General features: G+C 47.1%; 3 protein-coding genes across 4 annotated transcripts; 2 read left to right on the top strand and 1 right to left on the bottom strand.

Annotated features, from left to right (window-relative positions):
• The first annotated feature begins 1419 nt into the window (after positions 1-1419).
• hsd20b2 (hydroxysteroid (20-beta) dehydrogenase 2) lies at positions 1420-3939 on the top strand. The gene is made up of 11 exons (XM_003971236.3): positions 1420-1665; positions 1763-1809; positions 1944-2019; positions 2117-2227; positions 2315-2382; positions 2458-2502; positions 2604-2638; positions 2711-2792; positions 2901-2966; positions 3556-3702; positions 3780-3939. Exons 1-11 carry the CDS (start codon positions 1515-1517, stop codon positions 3891-3893), a joined length of 942 nt encoding a protein of 313 aa, XP_003971285.1. The 5' UTR covers positions 1420-1514; the 3' UTR covers positions 3894-3939.
• Positions 3940-3997: 58 nt separating this feature from the next.
• Positions 3998-11662, bottom strand: slc12a9 (solute carrier family 12 member 9). Its single transcript, XM_003971235.3, has 14 exons — positions 11408-11662; positions 9599-9832; positions 9394-9528; positions 8624-8761; positions 8240-8542; positions 8048-8155; positions 7818-7929; positions 7579-7736; positions 7414-7496; positions 7201-7325; positions 6901-7093; positions 6657-6831; positions 5635-5781; positions 3998-5559 (listed from the first exon to the last, which is right to left on the bottom strand). Exons 2-14 carry the CDS (start codon positions 9801-9803, stop codon positions 4730-4732), a joined length of 2712 nt encoding a protein of 903 aa, XP_003971284.1. The 5' UTR covers positions 9804-9832; positions 11408-11662; the 3' UTR covers positions 3998-4729.
• A 1042-nt stretch (positions 11663-12704) lies between these two features.
• On the top strand, positions 12705-18310 carry gnb2 (guanine nucleotide binding protein (G protein), beta polypeptide 2). 2 transcript variants are annotated; one of them, XM_011611538.2, is made up of 10 exons: positions 12705-13057; positions 14765-14844; positions 14926-14964; positions 15073-15179; positions 15432-15495; positions 15676-15838; positions 15943-16009; positions 16080-16281; positions 16424-16640; positions 17106-18310. In XM_011611538.2, exons 2-10 carry the CDS (start codon positions 14788-14790, stop codon positions 17210-17212), a joined length of 1023 nt encoding a protein of 340 aa, XP_011609840.1. In that variant the 5' UTR covers positions 12705-13057; positions 14765-14787; the 3' UTR covers positions 17213-18310. The 2 variants fall into 2 exon arrangements, with proteins under 2 accessions (XP_011609840.1, XP_003971180.1); XM_003971131.3 differs by having other exon boundaries at positions 12706-13472.
• The last annotated feature ends 20 nt before the right edge of the window (positions 18311-18330 follow it).

The following is an 18330-nucleotide window of genomic DNA, read 5'->3' as shown; positions in this document are numbered from 1 at the left end:
ACCTCACTCCCCTGTGAATGTCACACAAACAGAGTTCTGTTGTCCTCCAGGTAAAGAACTATTTATATAAAAGTGAGGGGTAACATTCTGTTGTCAAACAATAGCTTTTAGTCATCGAGAAATATAGTTCACATTTATTCTTATTCTTATTAGAGTATTAATTGAGCGCCATTAGCGCCCTCTACTGGTTTCCATTCTTATTTGCTTTCTTTTTCTCATATTAAAGGTTACTCCAATGTAATAGTCAGTTATGGATTTTACAAATGCGTTATGTTGTCACACCACAGTTTAAATTCACATCATCATGCTGAAATTATTTGATTTTCACGACACACAAATTCACCCCCACATAGTGTCTACTTTTATCAAATGATGAATATAGTTCAGGGGTCAGAGGTCATAGCCCGGCCTGACATTGGTCCCGGTAAAAGGAATACCAACCTACAGTAGTTTGCTTGTTATAGTCCTGTTAGCAATGATTCTGTTAATAAACCCATTATAAGAAGAGGAACTTGGTCAAACAGCACATTTAAAAATCCGTTTTATATTATATTAAAGGGTTTATGAAACAGATTTTCCTCATAATTTCACTAATTCACAGAACACAAAAATAATCTGATCATGACATTTAATCCAAACCAGTGGTCATTTATCAACTCGCACAGTAATTTCTGCAGCCATTCAAGATTGGAACTATCAGAACTACTGTCATCTTAAGCTGTTCTATTTATCTGTTCTAATTGTGTTTTGGTTTTTGGTGATTAGGAACTCGGTGCTGTGATTAAGTGTGGACATGGACGAGCTGTCATAAACTACTCTATCATATCTCATAGAAACCTGAGAACATGGTCCTGAGGACATCATAATGACGTCATCAGGACTCCGTCTGATAAACACAGGAGCCACGAAGCTTCATCTTACCCCATATAATCCTGGTTCTGCTTAAGGTTTCTTCCTGTTAAAAGGGAGTTTTTACTTGCCACTGTTGGTGATGTCAGTGTTTACGTCATTCTGTCTTCAACGTCAACCAAATTCCTCTTTCTACAAAGAAACCTGTGCCTAAAAACGGCTTTAAGCAGAGAGAAAGGTCAAAAACAGTCACATTGTGATAATGCACGAAATGATAAAATTACTTTGATCTGAACATTTTTGTCAGGAAAAAAAACCTTTATTTTGATAAGGAGAAACAGTGATACAAATTATGAATGTGAGAGCAGAGTATCTAGACCGTATCGTTCTTTTTTTCATTAATTTTGCGTGTTTAACCTTCAGATTATTAACCAGTTCACACTGTTCTAGCCACTGTGGTCACTTGGATGGGAGCTGAAGATGGTTTGTAATGAGGGTATGCTGCGTTACCCAAAATGACCCTCATGACAGTAGCGCACGCCGAGGGGCGGAGCCGCATGGGAGGAACATAAAAAGGTGTCTCTGGACTTCAGTACAGAATTACAGTTTGCACCTTTTTCCTGCACTCCTTGTGCAGCCTCCTGAGGTCGGAGCTCTGCTGCAGGATGTCCTCAGCTGGACTGTTGGCCTTCATCGGGGGACTGGTCGCAGTTTGTCAGCTGGTCAAACTGGCGTGGAGGTGTTGGTGCGGATTCAGACAGTTTGTTTTGTCAGCGTTTTGGCAAGTGGACTTGAGGAGCTACGGGAAATGGGCAGGTAAAAGAGACATCTGCCCAAGACGAAGACTTGTGGTGATGATTATTGCTAATGTCAGAAGCTCTGACGCCTCTGCTTTTTCCTCTGTGGTTTGTAGTTGTCACTGGTGCCACATCTGGCATTGGAAAAGCTTACGCCACCGAGGTAACGCTCCAAATTACTGTCATTATACATCTATTTCTTATACTTATGAGTCCTGACCTGTTAACAGCTAAACAATTGTAATGATAAGACAAATGTCCGTCCGTCCGCCTGTTTGTCTGTCCGTCTGTCTCCAGCTAGCCCGAAGAGGCCTGGACATTGTTTTAGTGAGCAGGTGCCGCAATAAGCTTCAAGCTGTTGCTAAAGAGATAGGTGAGTAAAACAACAACAACAACAACAACAACAACGCCTTTTTCTCTGCTGTCCCTCCATCTCATTGCCCAATTTACTGTACCTGTGTGTCCTGCAGAGGATCGGTTTGGACGAGAGACGCGCACCATTCAAGTGGACTTCACAGAGGGCCAGAGTATTTATCCCGTTGTTGCTGAACAGCTGGAGGGACTGGAGGTTGGAATTCTGGGTAAGCAGACAGAAGAAGCAAATAAAAATCTAGAATTCTAGAGAAATGTGGCCCACCGACGAAGGTGTCTGTCCTTGATTTCAACAGTAAACAACGTGGGGATGATGTACTGCACATGTTTTGCTTATTTCTTACAAGTTCCTGACGCGGAACAGGTTCGTATTTGTTCGCCGACACCGCTTTTGACTTGCAAGCAAAATTCTGACCCTCATTTTGTTTCTTATCACTAGAAAATCACTCAAATTGTCAACTGCAACATGCTGTCCGTCCCTCAGGTATGATAGAGGGAGGATGATAAACGTCCTACTCTGCAGCATCAGTCACCTCTCCTTCTCTTGGTTATTGCCCTGTATAAAACACTTTTCCCTCCACTCAGATGACCAGACTGGTTCTTCCAGGCATGCTTGAAAGGTAGAGCTGCAGCGATCCAAAGCCCTGCATGCAGACAAATGATTGATAGCATTTGTCTTCTCACCTCCATAGGGGGACGGGGCTGATCATCAATATGTCTTCTGAAGCTGGCGTCCACCCCCAGCCTCTGCTGTCCCTTTATTCATCCACTAAAGTATTTTCCTCCAGACATCACCTTTAGTTCTACACAGACACTTATTCAACACCCCCCCCCCCCCCCACCCCATCATTCCTCACCATAACTACGTTTTTCTTTTTTCAGAGGTTTGTTTTATGTTTCTCGGAGTGCATGCATGCTGAATACAAGTCAAAAGGAATTACTGTCCAGGTAAACTAGTATTTTAAGATATATGAATCACTGTGAACCTACAAAAATGAACCACTATGGAAATCTAGGGTAAAATAGTATAGATGTTAATAAGAACTGCATTGTGTATAATATAATTTATATTAATAAGCTTCAGTAATATCTACAGGAATAGTGTTGGAGTCTTAATCTTGTAATATGAGGGAATTCTTTATTTGTTCTCCTCTTTTAAAAGTACTTTCCTGTTAACCATACCCGACAGCGCCATCTGGTGGACAAAATATTCATTGGCCGCACGCCTTCCTTCGTATTCCACTGTAGCTGGTCTTCCTGATAGGAGAAAGGGTTCATTTTCATATGAAATAAGAAAAATACACTACAAATGGTACCTGGATGAAGATACTTAAGCGGATAAATGCAGAAGGGGGAATGTGACAATACCTCTGCTGTTACAACAGCCAGATTATGGTTGAGCAACAACCCATCTTTAACAATTGAACTGGTTTATTATCTCTGGTCGGTAACTTCAGACACGTATGGCGACATGGTGTGCGCCCTCACTGATGTCTTATCTCTTCCTCAAACTGGTTCATCCATGTTTTTCCCCCAGTGTGTCGCTCCTTTCTTGGTGTCCACCAGCATGACATCTCTGGAAGTCAGCCGTGTGGTGAAAAGCGCCTCAGAGTTCGCCCACGAGGCTTTGAACACTGTGGGTCACTCCACGTACACCAGTGGGTGCCTGAGCCACGCCTTGCAGGTCAGAGCTGTGCCGCAGCGCCGCTCACGCTGTCCACTGCTGCAGCGTCTATAACGCCTCCTCTCCTCCTTCATCAGGACCTCATCCTCTCACTGCTTCTGCCAGACTGGCTTCGTACCTCATCCTTCTTCCTCAGGCAGCTCACACGTATAGGCCGCCGTGCCAAAGCGTGCAGGGGAAAGAAGGAATAACCTGCTGAGGGCAACATTTCCAACCGTTTTGGGCCATTTGGATTGTTTTTGTGAATGTTAGAGTTGTTAAAACCAAAAAAAAGAAGGAAAAACATCTCACTCTGCAATGTTTTAAATATGTTTTATACTGTTTTCCCCCAACATTACAGTAATAAACAATACACAGCATGTTTACATCCTTTAATATGTACTTCTATTGTTTTTTTGTCAACTGCATCTGGGAAAGGAAGGCGACAAACATGCAAAGCCATCGTACAAAAGTGTTTTTCCATAAAAACAAGAACAACAGCAGCAACAACAGTTGATTGCTTCTCTGAGGTCAAATGTAAAAAACGGTTCCCTTTGGGGAGTCTAGAGACGCACGGTCAGCCGCACACGAGCAAAGTCTTTGGAAACCAGCAGCCGCATGGCAACAGTGAGCAAAGCATCCAAACAACGATACAGCACAGAAGAGAGCAAACTGCTTATCTGAAGCACAAAATGACTTCTTGGCGTGACCTATATTGTTTCAAGTCAAACGTATCTTACAAATATCGACGAATTCAGTGTCACAATCCCGGCCTCTTGAAGCAAACCTTGTTTCATTTCTTTTTACTTATGTCAATAAAATGACATAAACAAGAGCTTATACCCGTGAACATTACATGTGTTTTCTGGACTTGACCAACTTCAAGTATATGAAAACAGGAAAAACCAAGTGCAATGTTTAAAAATGTGCCCAGCAGTGGCCTAACCAGCGCCACATACTTCAGCTTGGCACCCAGGTTTCATGCGGTTTTTTTTTTTTTTTATTTCTTCTTGTTGGTCAGCGACTGAAAGCAGAGGATCAAGGAAACTCACAGGTCAGTGTAGGTGACGGGGGTGACGCCGTGAATCAGGAGTGTTGGTCCCAAATTATTGGTCACGGCGTCAACCTGAGCCAGGTACTGCTGGGACTGGCTCTGCTGAGTGGGAGGCCGAGGCAAATACAGGAAACGGACCGCCGCTGGGGAGCTGTGCTCCATCAGCATGGAGTTCACGGCAGACAGGAAGTGTTGGGACAGGGCTCCTTTTGACTCGTCGTCTGGGGGAGCGCGGCGCTGCACCACCGAGTCCCACGGCACGATCTTTATCGACGCTCTGATCCTCAGCTTCCTCAGCAGCTCTCTGAACGTCTCTTCGTCCGCAACCCAGCCCTGATCGTCGGACTTGGTCTCCACGTTCAGGAAGATCCTCATTCGGGCGTGGCGCCACTTGTTGGACATGTTGAGCACGCAGGCCATCTGCAGCAGGAAGAGGCTGCACACGTCCTGATAGTCGCGGCTGCCTGGCTGGAGCAGGTTCAGGGGCCACACATCTATGGTCCTCTCTGAACCGTCCACTTTACTATTTTTGCCCTCCCCCTCCAGCTGGAAGAAGTAGCGAGCCAGACACACGTTCTTGTTCATTTTGATGGCGTCAGAGATCATCCCCACGTATTCCTCCGGGGACAGCCATCGCGGACTCTCAACATGTCGCACCGGAGGGAAATGAGCCTGTAATGAAGGCAGGTCCACCCCAAAATTGTATTCACCTTCAGTCCCTCCTCCCACCGCGGCATCACAGAAAGCCTTGTCCTGGAGGAAGAAGTCTTCAGGGGTGCAGCTGTCATAGAAACCTAAGACCAGCATGTTGGGCTTCATCCCACCTTTCGGAGAAGCACAAAGGCATCAGTGTCACAATCTGTGCTGGACCTCATCGTGAGAACAATGGCGGTGCTCACCGAGGCCTGTGATGCGCAGCAGATGTTGGGTCCCCTGCCTGACGGAGGGAGACAGCGTCAGGTCTACAAACGCCTTCACCCCCAGTTTATCCACCAGGCTCAACCAGAAGTTGTACTGCGGCTGGATGGGGTCCGAGGGCAGCGCGTCTGAGAGACAGGAAAAGATGGATTGAACACACCGATTCCCACAAAGCCTCTGTATAGTTTTAAGCCTTAATTTTCTTAAAATAGCTTGGATTTACTTTATGGTTAAGCAGCTCTTGGTTCACTGTAAGATGAATATATTTTTGGATTTTGTTTGACTTCGCATTCTGCTGCAGTGCATCGTTACTTTAAAGCATTCAGCCATACAGAAAACTGAATGTAAACAGTAATATATAACAAGCTAGTTCAGCCGAAGCTGTGACAGTTCTGATTGTGATTAAGGAGGAGAAATGGAGCTGCTGCTGCTGCATGTTGCAGCCTCTGTTCCAGGGAGGACTGCCTTCTGTTAACTGGGTCATAAAAGCAATCGGTACAGATGGCTGAATCACCATCCATCAGATGTCCTGCAGCACACCCATATAAGTAGATACAAGGGGCAAAAGAAATGTGTCATTTTTTCTGTCTCTGAAGACAAGAATATATAAGCAGCAGAGCATCAAGTATCTAACCAGTAGGTGGCGACATTGTGCACAACGCAAAATTGTTAAATTATGTTGTTATATCTCCCTAATGGCTGAAAAAAGGCTGAATTTTGAGGTGCTGTAGAGAGAAAAAAAATAGTTTCAAATTGCTAATAATAGAATTAGAGTTATTCGTGTTAGCATACAAGAAGCTAAAGTTATTTTTCTGGTTTGAACTCTGATGCCAGAGTGGCACTAAATATTCTCTCCTGAATAATTCACCAACAGCAGATGGAAAGTAGGTAATGGTTCATGATCCCCTTCAGATGAAATAACAGGGAGAAATGATTGGGAGATAAGAATAATTTAATGCTGTTAGCTGTGAATGGCCAGCACAGCCCGTCTGCAGAGAATTACCCAGATCTCCCAGCTGCACGTGGCCAAGCACAAACAGCCCCCCCTTCTTCAGCTGGTTGACAAACAGAATGAGCTGACAGGACGAGCGGGGGTTGGCCACCATCAGCAGCACCTGCGGCCTCCAGAACTTCACGTGGTCTTTCCTCACGTCCAGCATGAGCAGATACTTCCGCACCTACGACCGAGAGAGACGGTGACAAAACGCCACGCCTGATATCTGTGGAGGCGTGCGTCCGCGGGGTACCTGATGGAAAATCAGAGCCTGGCTGATGTAGCCCCAGCTGCTGGTGGGAGATCTGTAGTGGAGGAAGAGCAGAAGCAGCAGCAGGAGGACGATGCTGCCGGACGAGTACACGGGATTGATCACGAACATCATCACTAAACAGCTGAGAATGCCCAGCAGGCAGGTGTGCCAGGAGAAGAGCTGGAAGGTCGGTCTGTGGAGCACAATTCTTACTAGAGGAGGCTGAAAGGTTTGCATGATCTCACATCAACAGCTGTTCAAGGGTCTTCAACACTTCTGGTTGAACTGAATTTCTACTACCTGAAATTTGGTGCCGACGCCCACTCGAGAGCCAGACAGGCCAGATCCACGGCAGCGTAGGCTAGCAGGTAGAACACAGTCACCAGGCTTGCGATAGCATTGAGCTGTCCTGCAAACACCACACACTGAAACACAAACAGCACCCCCGCCGCAGTTCAGGACGACCGTCAAACAAAAATTTGCACAAAAGGACACGGCAGAGGGTGCACCGACCTGCGCCAGACCCCAGGTGTACAGCACCGCCACCCACGGGTTCCCTGAGCGCGACGTAATTGCGGCTGGAGCCAGAGGCAAACCTTGCGAGGAACACAGAGATCTCTTAAGGAACAATGTCCGTGTGCCCAGAAACTCGCCGGAGAGAATCGGTTCAGGCCTCACCGAAAAGTTGATCCAAGGCGAGAGCGTGAAGGATGCGCGACGCGCCGATCATGGCGCACATCGCAGCCGAGAGCGAGGAGCAGTATATCCCGATGGTGACGAACGGAGGCCAGAGGTTTATTCTCTGGAGGAACCCATAGTCCTCAGTCAACAGTGTTCTAGAAGGAAAAAAATATGTATTTTAGCCTTTTTTTATTACTCCCGGTAGAAATATTAAGCCTTTAAAAATGAGCTCAGACCTCTCACAGGTGGCGCCGACCAGCAGAAAGAGGAGAATGTAGATTATAAATGTGTAAAGGACGGCTACAATGGTGCCTTTGGGGATGGAGATGCTCGGGGTCTTGAGATCGCCTAGAGAAAGATCAGGTGCGAGGGAAATATAAATAATATTGACAAAAAGTGCACATTGTCCTTAGATATTCCTAAATGACTAATACTGATGGACTCATGCTGACAGTAAGATGACCACCTGACATGTTGGCTCCAGCCATGATCCCAGTGCAGCTGGTAAACAAGACGGCAAACACGGTGGCAAAAGACATGACAGAGTTGGTGCTGTAATCCAGAGTGTAACCAGCTGCAACAAGGAAAAAACAAGAGCCGCGTCGTTACAGAAACAGAGCAGATGTGGTTTAAACTGTTGGCAAATCCTGCCGCTCACAGGCCAGGTTGTTCCTCAGCGTGGTGGCGTTAAATCCTGTGTAGCTGGTGTTGTAGCGGACGGTCTGGTTGCCGGATAGCTGGTGGGTGATGACGAAATCCTGACGTTTGACCACCACCGAGCTGACGAAGATGGACAGTAAAGACACGGTGATCAGCAGCAGGATGGCGAAGGCGGTGCGTGAGTAGATGTGGGCGCCCACCAGGCACACGATCAGACACAGCACCAGTATGACGGAGGAGTACAACACCGTGTACCAGTAACCCTGAGGAAGCACCCGCACCCCCACAGACACAGGGGACTCTGTGACAGACGCAGGAAAGGACGGTTAGAAGGGACGCGCTGCATTTGTTGAAATGGGAATAAACCTCAGCCGGGGCTTACCGGGGTCGGAGCCGAACACGTCGAGGATCGCCTCCACGAGACCCAGGACGTACTCTCCACACGCGCACACTTTGGCCAGGAAGAACATCAAACCGATGCTTCCTCCAAACTCTGGGCCCAGGGATCGACTTATCATGTCTTCTCACGCTTGCTTAAGGAAGAAACAACGACTGGAGAGCCGCCTGAAGAATGCTGAGCCCTTCATCTCCAAACAGCAAAGGTTTGCCTCATTTTCTTTCATTCCGAGTCATTTAATCTATCCTTCTAAATTATCATCTGTTTAAAACCTAAATGGAAGAAAATTATGCCATGAAATGTTAAATCATGAGCTTGCATAATCAAAGGTGCTGTTTGGTCTAAAACTCCAAAATTAACCTCCAATATTCAGACCTTTAAATGTAAAGGAGCCGTATGCTTGTGGCCAGAAGTGGTACTGCAATCACATACAAACTAATGGAGAGCGACACTGTAACTTTGTTATCTTTTGATCATGTTTATGCTTCATGTGTTATGGTTTGTGAAGCAATTATGTAAAGACAAATTGCTTAATGCAGATAAGCCAAATAAAATTAGAAAGAAAACTACTGTAATCGCTCCCTCTTTCAGAACTGTTGCCAACAATATAAAGTATTTGAAATTAACATCATTCCCTGATATGCGGTAACATATCAGGACCATTATATGATTACTTAAGATACATTTCTCACATGCAGCTCCTTCAAATATCAATCTAAAACTACATTTGGCGATCACGACCGGAGCCAGGATACAGTAGGCTCCGCCCCCTTGTATAGCACCATTGGTGGAAATGGCGCAGATGGAGAGTATTGTTAGAGATATGATGGTGTAGGCGACAGCCAGCATCAACAGACCCTGCAACAGTCCGGCATGACCAACCACAAACCCTGGAAGAGAGAACTCGCATCAGCGTCGGCCGCCAGGGGACGTCCACCGGCGTCCTGCGTCTCCACTCACCTGTCCTCAGGAAGAGTATGATGCTGAACATGGACAGGATGGTCGGAACCATCACCCCGAAGAACGTGTTCAGTTGTCGGGGATCTTTACTCGGAGTGCCGTGGCTGGAGTCGGACGCGGCGTTCGCCCCCCCGCCGCACACGGCCGAGGTCACGGCGAGGCCGCACACCCCCGAGGTGATCAGAGGAGTGCGTTCGTTCGACATGGCTGCCCAGAAGATGCTTTCAGCTGGACCTGTTGAGAGGAAACCAGCGAGGACAGGTTCTGACAGGCGCCCATTCCACCTTATCTCGTTGTCCATCTCTCACACGCAGTTCTGCTTTTCTGCTTTTCTGCTTTTCAACATTTCAGTTCAACATTCTTTGCCCTCTGGGGGGGCTTCATAACCACATTTGCACTACGTCTCTGCTTGTTGTATTCGTTCAACAGATATAGACAGATATAGATATAGACGCCCACATCCCCCTCCTGTATATTCAGTGACGTTTGTTCATACTTCCTAAAAACTTTACATCGTCATGTGCACAATAACGTGACGAGCGGTTCTTGGTGAAGGTTGCCGAGCTTGGTTTAAAAGGTCCAGATTATGCCTCGCTTCCATGTAGTCACCTGATCTTAAGAGTGCAGGACGCCTATTTATCAAGAGTCATTTGACTTCATGTCTTTGCAGTTTCCATCCTCAAGGGAAGCTCTGTTCTGTTCACCCCTCTATCCTATAATTTACTTGTTTTTTTGTTATTCACTCTTAACACTCCTTAATGAAAGTTGCCACTCACACCCCAGGTTGGTGTTTGCAGTCATATGACTTACAGTGGCACGCCAGATTCTACAGTCTGGGCTCAGTGGTCGGCGCTGCTGCGCTCGGCTGGACCGGATCCTTTTCACACATCTAGCATTCGCTCTGAAGCAGAACTCACTGGTGAGGCTACAGCTGGAGTAACGAGTCCTCGTCACCCCGTCAGATCACACAAGAACCACAAACACACTCGACACTGTCTCACTCGACGAGGCGTGATGGGACACGAAGGGACATAAGCTCCTAAAAGCGAGCACACCCGTGGACTGATGCCTTTTTTCCCCCTCATACCCATGTGATCATACTGCTGAAACATCATAGAACTAATTCAGCATGTCTGTAGAACACATTGGTTAACACAATTTTACGCGATTTCAACCCTGACTGTGGGAAAACATAATTATATTAGATTATTACTGAGCAGAAACCATATAAAAGATGTTCCTGTTTACCCAGGGCAAGCTGGCTTACGTAACAACATATTGTTCATCATTATGTGTCACCGTACGTTGTCTAATATTCAGGATATCCCATAGGTGTTGGCAGGTGATGATTATTTTTAAAAAAACAACAACATATTAATATTGAAAGCACAGTTACATGAAACAACAACAGTAAAGAAATATTGTGAAACAGGTGACCTGCTATATATTTTCAATCCCATGTTCATTTATTAAGAGCTTTGCAAAGAGAACATTGTAATACACGATGACTTGTTTTGTGGGACGTTATTACGCAATCCGGGCTGAGCCCCTCTCTGGGCCCTTTTGGGTTCCGCGGACCCGAGTTTAACGCACAAACCGGTCACCAAAATAAAACCCGGTTTCCGTGACACATGTGTGCAGTAAAAGTGCACCAAAAACAAAGCACCAGCGCGACATTTATGCGCGCTGGAAGGTTGATATTTTGGAGGCAGGAGGTGGTCCCGCCGGTACCCGTCATAAAACTGCGCAAAACATATCGGCTCCATTCTCTCATAACCGGAAGGGAAAACAACGAACATGCAAACTTACCTCACGGAGGCTCCTGCAGTGACAGTTCCACTTCCTGCTTCTCGGCCCCTGGTTTTGTCCTCCGCCGGTCTCTCGGGAGGAGTTCTTCTAGATGAGGCGCTTCGGATGCGGGCCGCGCTGAGACGTGTCCGCGGCGTCGGGCTGCTGGACAGAGCAGAACTGTCCCGTGAGTCGGATGCTGCTGAGATGTCCTGCCAATAAAAACACGACAGCCATGACACGCCTCGTTCTCTTATTATTTGTTCAAAAGTGTCACGGGTGAGCAGAATCCGCCCATGTGACCGCCAAAAGGGGAGGGTGATAATAACAGAACCAGCACGACAATAACCATTGCCGGCACGCATGCTCCGATATAATTTAGTTGAAATTGACCTCCCGAGAAAGTGGAGCTTTCTAATGTTGATCACATGTGTGCATTTCCTGTTTAAAAATATCTGATGTAAAGTTTCTATTGACGGATGGGTTGCAATGGCGAGGGTTTTCCACCAGAGGTCACTGCCTCGCAGATGACACGCATGACCGTCTTCGGAACCTGGAAACATTCCGTTTAGCCCCTAATCTTAACCCTAACCCTAATTCAGGTCTGCCTACAACATTTTTTATTATTAAATTCAGGATTTATACCTTCTACCGACCCATGCATACTATTCAGCCTCTTCTCTGTGTTTTCTGATGTTCATGTTAAGATTTTTTTGTTGGGTGACCTGAGGGGCCTTTGTTTCTTATTATAACTGTTTATTGTAATGACATAGATTTAAAAAAAAAAAAAAAAATTAAGATTAGTTCCTCCTGCAGGGTGTCTGGGGGAGGGTCAGGAAGAGCTCCAGCTCCCCTAGAGTGAGCAGCCAGTAAAGACTGATCAGGATGGTTCCTTAAGGGGACCCATGCTGAAAAGTGTCCTCAGCCTGGAGTAAGATGCTGTGAAATGGCTGATTTTAGCAACATAATTTTAAATGTTTCGGCCTTTCAACCTCCACCTCAAATCAAGGACACAAGGTAGATAAACCGTTTTTAAAAAAAAAGGAAAAATATCTCATGTTTGGACCACATTTCAGCAGAAATCTCACTAAAACTCACAATGCATAAACAAAAACAAACAATAAGGAATTGTAAAGAAACACAGACATCATTTTAATTTATTAAAATGCTTCCAGGAATTCCCCAGAATAAAGGTGCGTATATGTATCATATTCCTGGGCACCCGGGGACCCGGGCCCCTCGCAGCTTTGCTTGAATGCGGCCTTGCCTGCAGGATTTGATCCAAGTAGATAAAACTAATCAACCTGGAGGGGGGTCTAATCAGAGATGGGGGAGATCATGGGACTGGGTGTGGTGGAAACATGGATTTGAGGATCTCGTCAGAGCGCTCACCACATGATCCGCCTGCGTGTTCCTCAACCATGGTGTTAAAAAAGGAACTGGCCGAGGGGGGCGCCTTTCAAAACGGGAGGAAAGCGACACAGAAGATCCACTTTAGGACTGGAATCATTGCGCGGAGCAGCTGAAAAACTGTTTATTTACCAGCTGGCATTTCCCCCCACCCCTTTATTTTTTTTTGTCCATGGTCCCGATGAAGAGTCGGGAGAGGGGGGGAGGAAACCAGAGAGGAAGGAAACGGCTTCAGCGTCACGACGAGAGGCAAAAAGCAGAGTAAGACGGACAGAATAGTGTTTAAATGAACAGCCGTCCATGCTGCGCACATCGGGGCGGATTTTCTCCGTTTGCGGGGCGTTAAAAGGCGAGAAAGAAGAGATCTGATCCGTTTCCTCCCGCAGGAGCTCCAGGATAAATCGGGAAAAATGGAATTGTGTGTTGTCCTCCTCCGATTGCCCGTTTGCTGAAGGAACCTAATCGTGACACACACACACACTCACACAAACACACACACACACACACACACACACACACACGGAGCTTCAAGTGGATCTGCTCTGCACCGCGTCTGATTCTGAGAAAAGGCGTCCAGTTCTGTTCACTGCGGGATTTCGGAGACGCCGTTTGGATTTTTTTTTTTTTCACCGCCGATATTAAAGAAAAGCAGCAGAATCATCGGGAGAATTAACAGGTAGCCACCCATTACCAGCTCGCTGTAGGCCGGGATGATAGGCGTAAAGATGGCAGGATGTTGTTGATGATGATGATGTGCAGGAAGATGATGGTGCAGTTTGGGCTAAATTACTCTGCTTGTGTCCGCATTCTGGGAGCTCAGCATCTACGATGCGTTCAGGGCCTTCATCAGCCAGTAAATGATGCAGCCTGCATGCCCGGGGCCTGTCACCCACTTATTTAACTCCACTCCAAATGTGCAGGCTGCCATAGAAACCACTTGTTTCTCTGCATTACCATGAGAAGCTGCTGAACCAGCCCCCGGTGTCATCCATGTTATCTTTCAGGTTCTGGACTCTCCTCCATTTGCAGATGTTGCACCTCTGCCGTGCTCTCGGGGAGCTGGGCTGGGCAAAGTTGCCATGGTGTTCTCTGCCTTTATGTCTCTGCTCCAAAAAGCCAGAGAACTTCCCATGTGTGTGGGGGGGGAGGGGAACTCTCCACGCATCCCTCCAGCTGAAGCCAGTTGCTGATGTTGGCTGGGGGCAGCTGTGCTCGGAGACCGAGACACATGATGCACCACGCTCAGCCTCCATCAGAGCCGTGTGTGATCCATCTGGTCGCGGGTCCCCGAGGGGGCCGTGACCCACTGTAGCTGTATCCACCCCCCCCCTCAATAGGTTTTGCTGTGAAGTGGATCCGCCTCTCAAATGCAAAATGGAAACTCCCCGTTTGGGAAGCTGGTTGAGCGTGCAGCTGTCAGAAACAGGAAATGCTGCTTCCTACTAAGCCCGCGATGGGAGCTGCAGCGCGTGCCTGCTCCAGAGCTCGCACAACAGCCGCGCCGGGGTTATAGGTGCGCCAGCACCACCTCAGGTTGCAGAGGAAACCAAAACACTTCTGATTTGATGCACATCCTGTAAGTGCACAGCTTCAAAAAGAAAAAAGCGAGTGTTTGCTGAGTATCTGCAGCACGGTTGTGTCGCTTATTACCAGAGAGCAGCTTAGTCTGCACAGATTATTCTCTGTTATGGTTGTGCAGCCATAAACAGATTACAAGGTCAGGCTATTTTTTTTTACCGGCTGTGCTCAGAGGCCTCAGAGATTAAAATTTGCCAGGTTTCGCCGCCCCACCAGTTGCTCTTAAATCTGGGACAAACCGCGTTTTAAACGAATGATCTTAATTTGATAATTAATTGATTCGTTTTCGGTGAAAGCGGATTCCTGGATTATGAATGTTAATCCCGGCCGCTGGTCCTTTTTTGCGGCGTGCGGCGGCACCGGCGCTAAACGCGGCTGATGTTTGAACAGGTGAAGCCTCGGACACGTCCAGAATGAGTGAGCTGGAGCAGCTTCGCCAGGAAGCAGAGCAGCTTCGGAACCAGATACGAGTGAGTCCGGCCGTTGCAGCTTCATCTTAAGGAATTTATTCCAGTGATATTGATATTTTCTATGTATATTCCGTCCATTAGGATGCCAGGAAAGCGTGCGGCGATTCGACCCTGACACAGGTGAATAACGCCGGACTGTTTATGGATAACGTGGATGCAGCTCTTACTTGAATCTGGTCCAGAACCTTACTTCCTGTTCAGCTAATTCAACTTTGTCCCACATGACAGATAACCGCTGGTCTGGATCCAGTCGGGCGGATTCAGATGAGGACGAGACGCACCCTGCGGGGTCACCTCGCCAAGATCTACGCCATGCACTGGGGTACGGACTCGAGGTGAGTCTTCCAGGTGCCCGACTGGTTTGCGTCTCCACCAAACGTGTCAACATGGGGGTTGTCCATGCACTTCCTGGTTCCTGAACCTTCCAATTTTATTACAACTCATAACGTCGCACAAAAGATGCAACAAATATCATCAGAGCATCAAACTGTGATCTAGTTCCAGTCATTCAGCAGCACGATGTGTTGGAAAAGGTCCCTAATCGGCGTCCATTCGTGGACGTCCGTTGTTTGCTTGCGTCCGTTTAGGCTTCTCGTCAGTGCCTCCCAGGATGGAAAGCTGATCGTGTGGGACAGCTACACCACCAACAAGGTAAAGTCCGCTGAATAATTCAGCTTCGTTCTTCATCAGAGGGGGATTCGCTTTCCCAGTTTGGCCTCTGTCCCAACTGGAAACTAAAGCAGGTCTCCTACTGCAGGGGTGGATTCATGGCCGGGTCGTGTTCATCTCGCAGGGTTGGTTTTCTTTAGACTCAGAAATGTTCTTCCCTAGATCCACGCCATTCCCCTGCGCTCCTCCTGGGTGATGACCTGCGCGTACGCCCCCTCGGGCAACTACGTGGCCTGCGGCGGCCTGGACAACATCTGCTCCATCTACTGCCTGAAGACTCGGGAAGGCAACGTCAGGGTCAGCAGGGAATTGCCAGGTCACACAGGTGAGCCCGGTTACCTGGTTCTGGTGGATCGGAGCCTGGGAACATTTGGTTTTTAATGAGCGGGGACGCCAGCCGGTAGATTTACCTGTCTCATGTGGTGTCAGGTTACCTGTCCTGCTGCCGCTTCATCGACGACAATCAGATCATCACAAGTTCTGGAGACACCACCTGGTGAGCCGCCACGGTCCGGGCCGGCCTCAGGCGCGGACTCTGTTTGACCCGCGTTCTCTCTTTGCCCCAGCGCACTGTGGGACATCGAGACGAGTCAGCAGACCACGGTGTTCTCCGGCCACAGCGGCGACGTCATGAGCCTGTCCCTGTCGCCCGATCAGCGCACCTTCGTCTCGGGGGCCTGCGACGCCTCGGTCAAACTGTGGGACATCAGGGACAGCATGTGCCGGCAGACGTTCACGGGTCACGAGTCCGACATCAACGCCATCTGTGTGAGTATGATGTTTGCCGCTCAGGTGAGCCGGAACATCGACTTCACGCAGAGCCGAAAGCAGGACACGACCGCGCGATGATGTCACCGGTTTTTCTCCAACCTCTGCTGGTATCGACACTGATTCCGGTGCCTCTCCGCAGTTCTTTCCCAACGGCAGCGCCTTCGCCACAGGCTCCGACGACGCCACCTGCAGGCTGTTCGACCTGCGTGCGGACCAGGAGCTCGGCCTCTATTGCCACGACAACATCATCTGCGGCATCACGTCGGTGGCCTTCTCGCGCTCCGGCCGTTTGCTGCTGGCTGGTTATGACGACTTTAACTGCAACATCTGGGACGCCATGAAGGGAGACCGAGCAGGTGGGTGGACGAAGGCGGGCCTTGTTGCCCAGGGTTACAGCATCGCTAGGTGAGCTTCTCTCAAAAAAAGGCCCAGTTTAGGTCACTGGTCTCTTAGTTTGTGTGAGGAAAGGTTCTTCACCACGTCCTCCTGGGTCAAACTCTCGCTGCAGATCTGCTCAGGGGTGCAGATGCTTGTTGGAGGTGGTTGATCATGAGTAAACCTGATGCTAACTAGTCCTGTTGACGGTCCAGGAAGGCTGCTAACAGCTTAAATTGTCAAAATAAAATAACTATTTTCCAAATGCCAGTAGATATACTGGTCTCCAGCTGAACAGGCCGCTCTGTGTTCTATCTGGAGGAGGTAGTAAACACTGGATCGCTGTGTTCTGTGCGGTTTTTAAAACGAGTTATTTTTTTCCCAGTCGGCAGGAAAACATTCGACAGTAACAAGTCCTCTTTTGTCTGACTGTGTCCCTCCTGCAGGAGTCCTGGCTGGCCATGACAATCGTGTGAGTTGTCTGGGTGTGACGGATGACGGCATGGCGGTGTGTACTGGGTCCTGGGACAGCTTCCTTAAGATCTGGAACTGAGCCACATGCACGCGCGCGCACACACACACACACACACACACAATCTTTGCACCCTGTATTCACTGTATGTATGTACAACTCAGCAACCTTCAGTATTGTACTGTACATAATATATATGAAATAGGTCTGTGTTCTCTCTCTCTCCCACACACACACACACACACACACACACACACACACAGATCTGTAAAATATAAATATGTGACAAATTAGTTTAAACTGCTTTAATAAAGACAAACATCACTATGACACAAAGCATTTTATCACATTTAACACATACACACACACACACACACACATTTTCTCCTCAAAAATAGAGGATTAGACATCATTGGACAATTCCGTCCAGAGGTCCAAACGCACATGAGTTAACTTTTCCTGTATTCTTTTGTCTTTCACACAAACACAAGGCTGATTCGAGTCCAAACATCTAAACTTCATTTGGCATCGAAAATACTGATTTTTTTTTAAAAAAAATAGCTAAATACCTCCACATACAGTACAGTACAGCTTTTGTTTCTGTTTTCTACACTTCTTTTATTCATGTTCTCCCTGTGTGCCTCAGATACACATGAAAATTATGAATAGAGAATATTGATAAAGTTCAGCCAACAGGAGATATACGCTATCGAGTATTTTGCCATGATGGGGGAAAATAAAGCAAGAGCCAGAATTCTTACTTTGACTCTGTCATTGTATTATCTGGACAGTTTGATGATATAATTGTACATACTAATAAAAAATAGTCTCTCCTGTTGACGATTGTGGCTTCTTGTTAATTGTACACATCAATTAGAAATGTGCTAAACTGTTTTTTTTTTCTGCTTGAAACAACCACTAAGTATTTTCTTTTAATCACCTTATTTCTTAAGGCTCTTTACGTGTCCTATGACGTCCTATAATATTTTTAAAAAGCACATTTGGTGTGAACATGCTTTGAACTGAGATTATTTTATGTATCCACACCCTTTGTCAGCAGTGAAGAGGTTTTTTGTCATCATTAATCATAGCCATTTCTAAATAAAAGCAGGTCAGAGTATTTTGTTGTGCATCATTTTGTGTTGATTTATATTGTAATAAATGTTTCATACAGGAAAAGCTTCAGCTTTTGATTACTC

This window comes from Takifugu rubripes, chromosome 15, assembly GCF_901000725.2.
Source record: "Takifugu rubripes chromosome 15, fTakRub1.2, whole genome shotgun sequence".
In the NCBI taxonomy this organism is placed as follows: domain Eukaryota; kingdom Metazoa; phylum Chordata; class Actinopteri; order Tetraodontiformes; family Tetraodontidae; genus Takifugu; species Takifugu rubripes.
The sequence above is the reverse complement of the archived record's forward strand: the minus strand, read 5'-3'. Positions and strand labels throughout refer to the sequence as shown.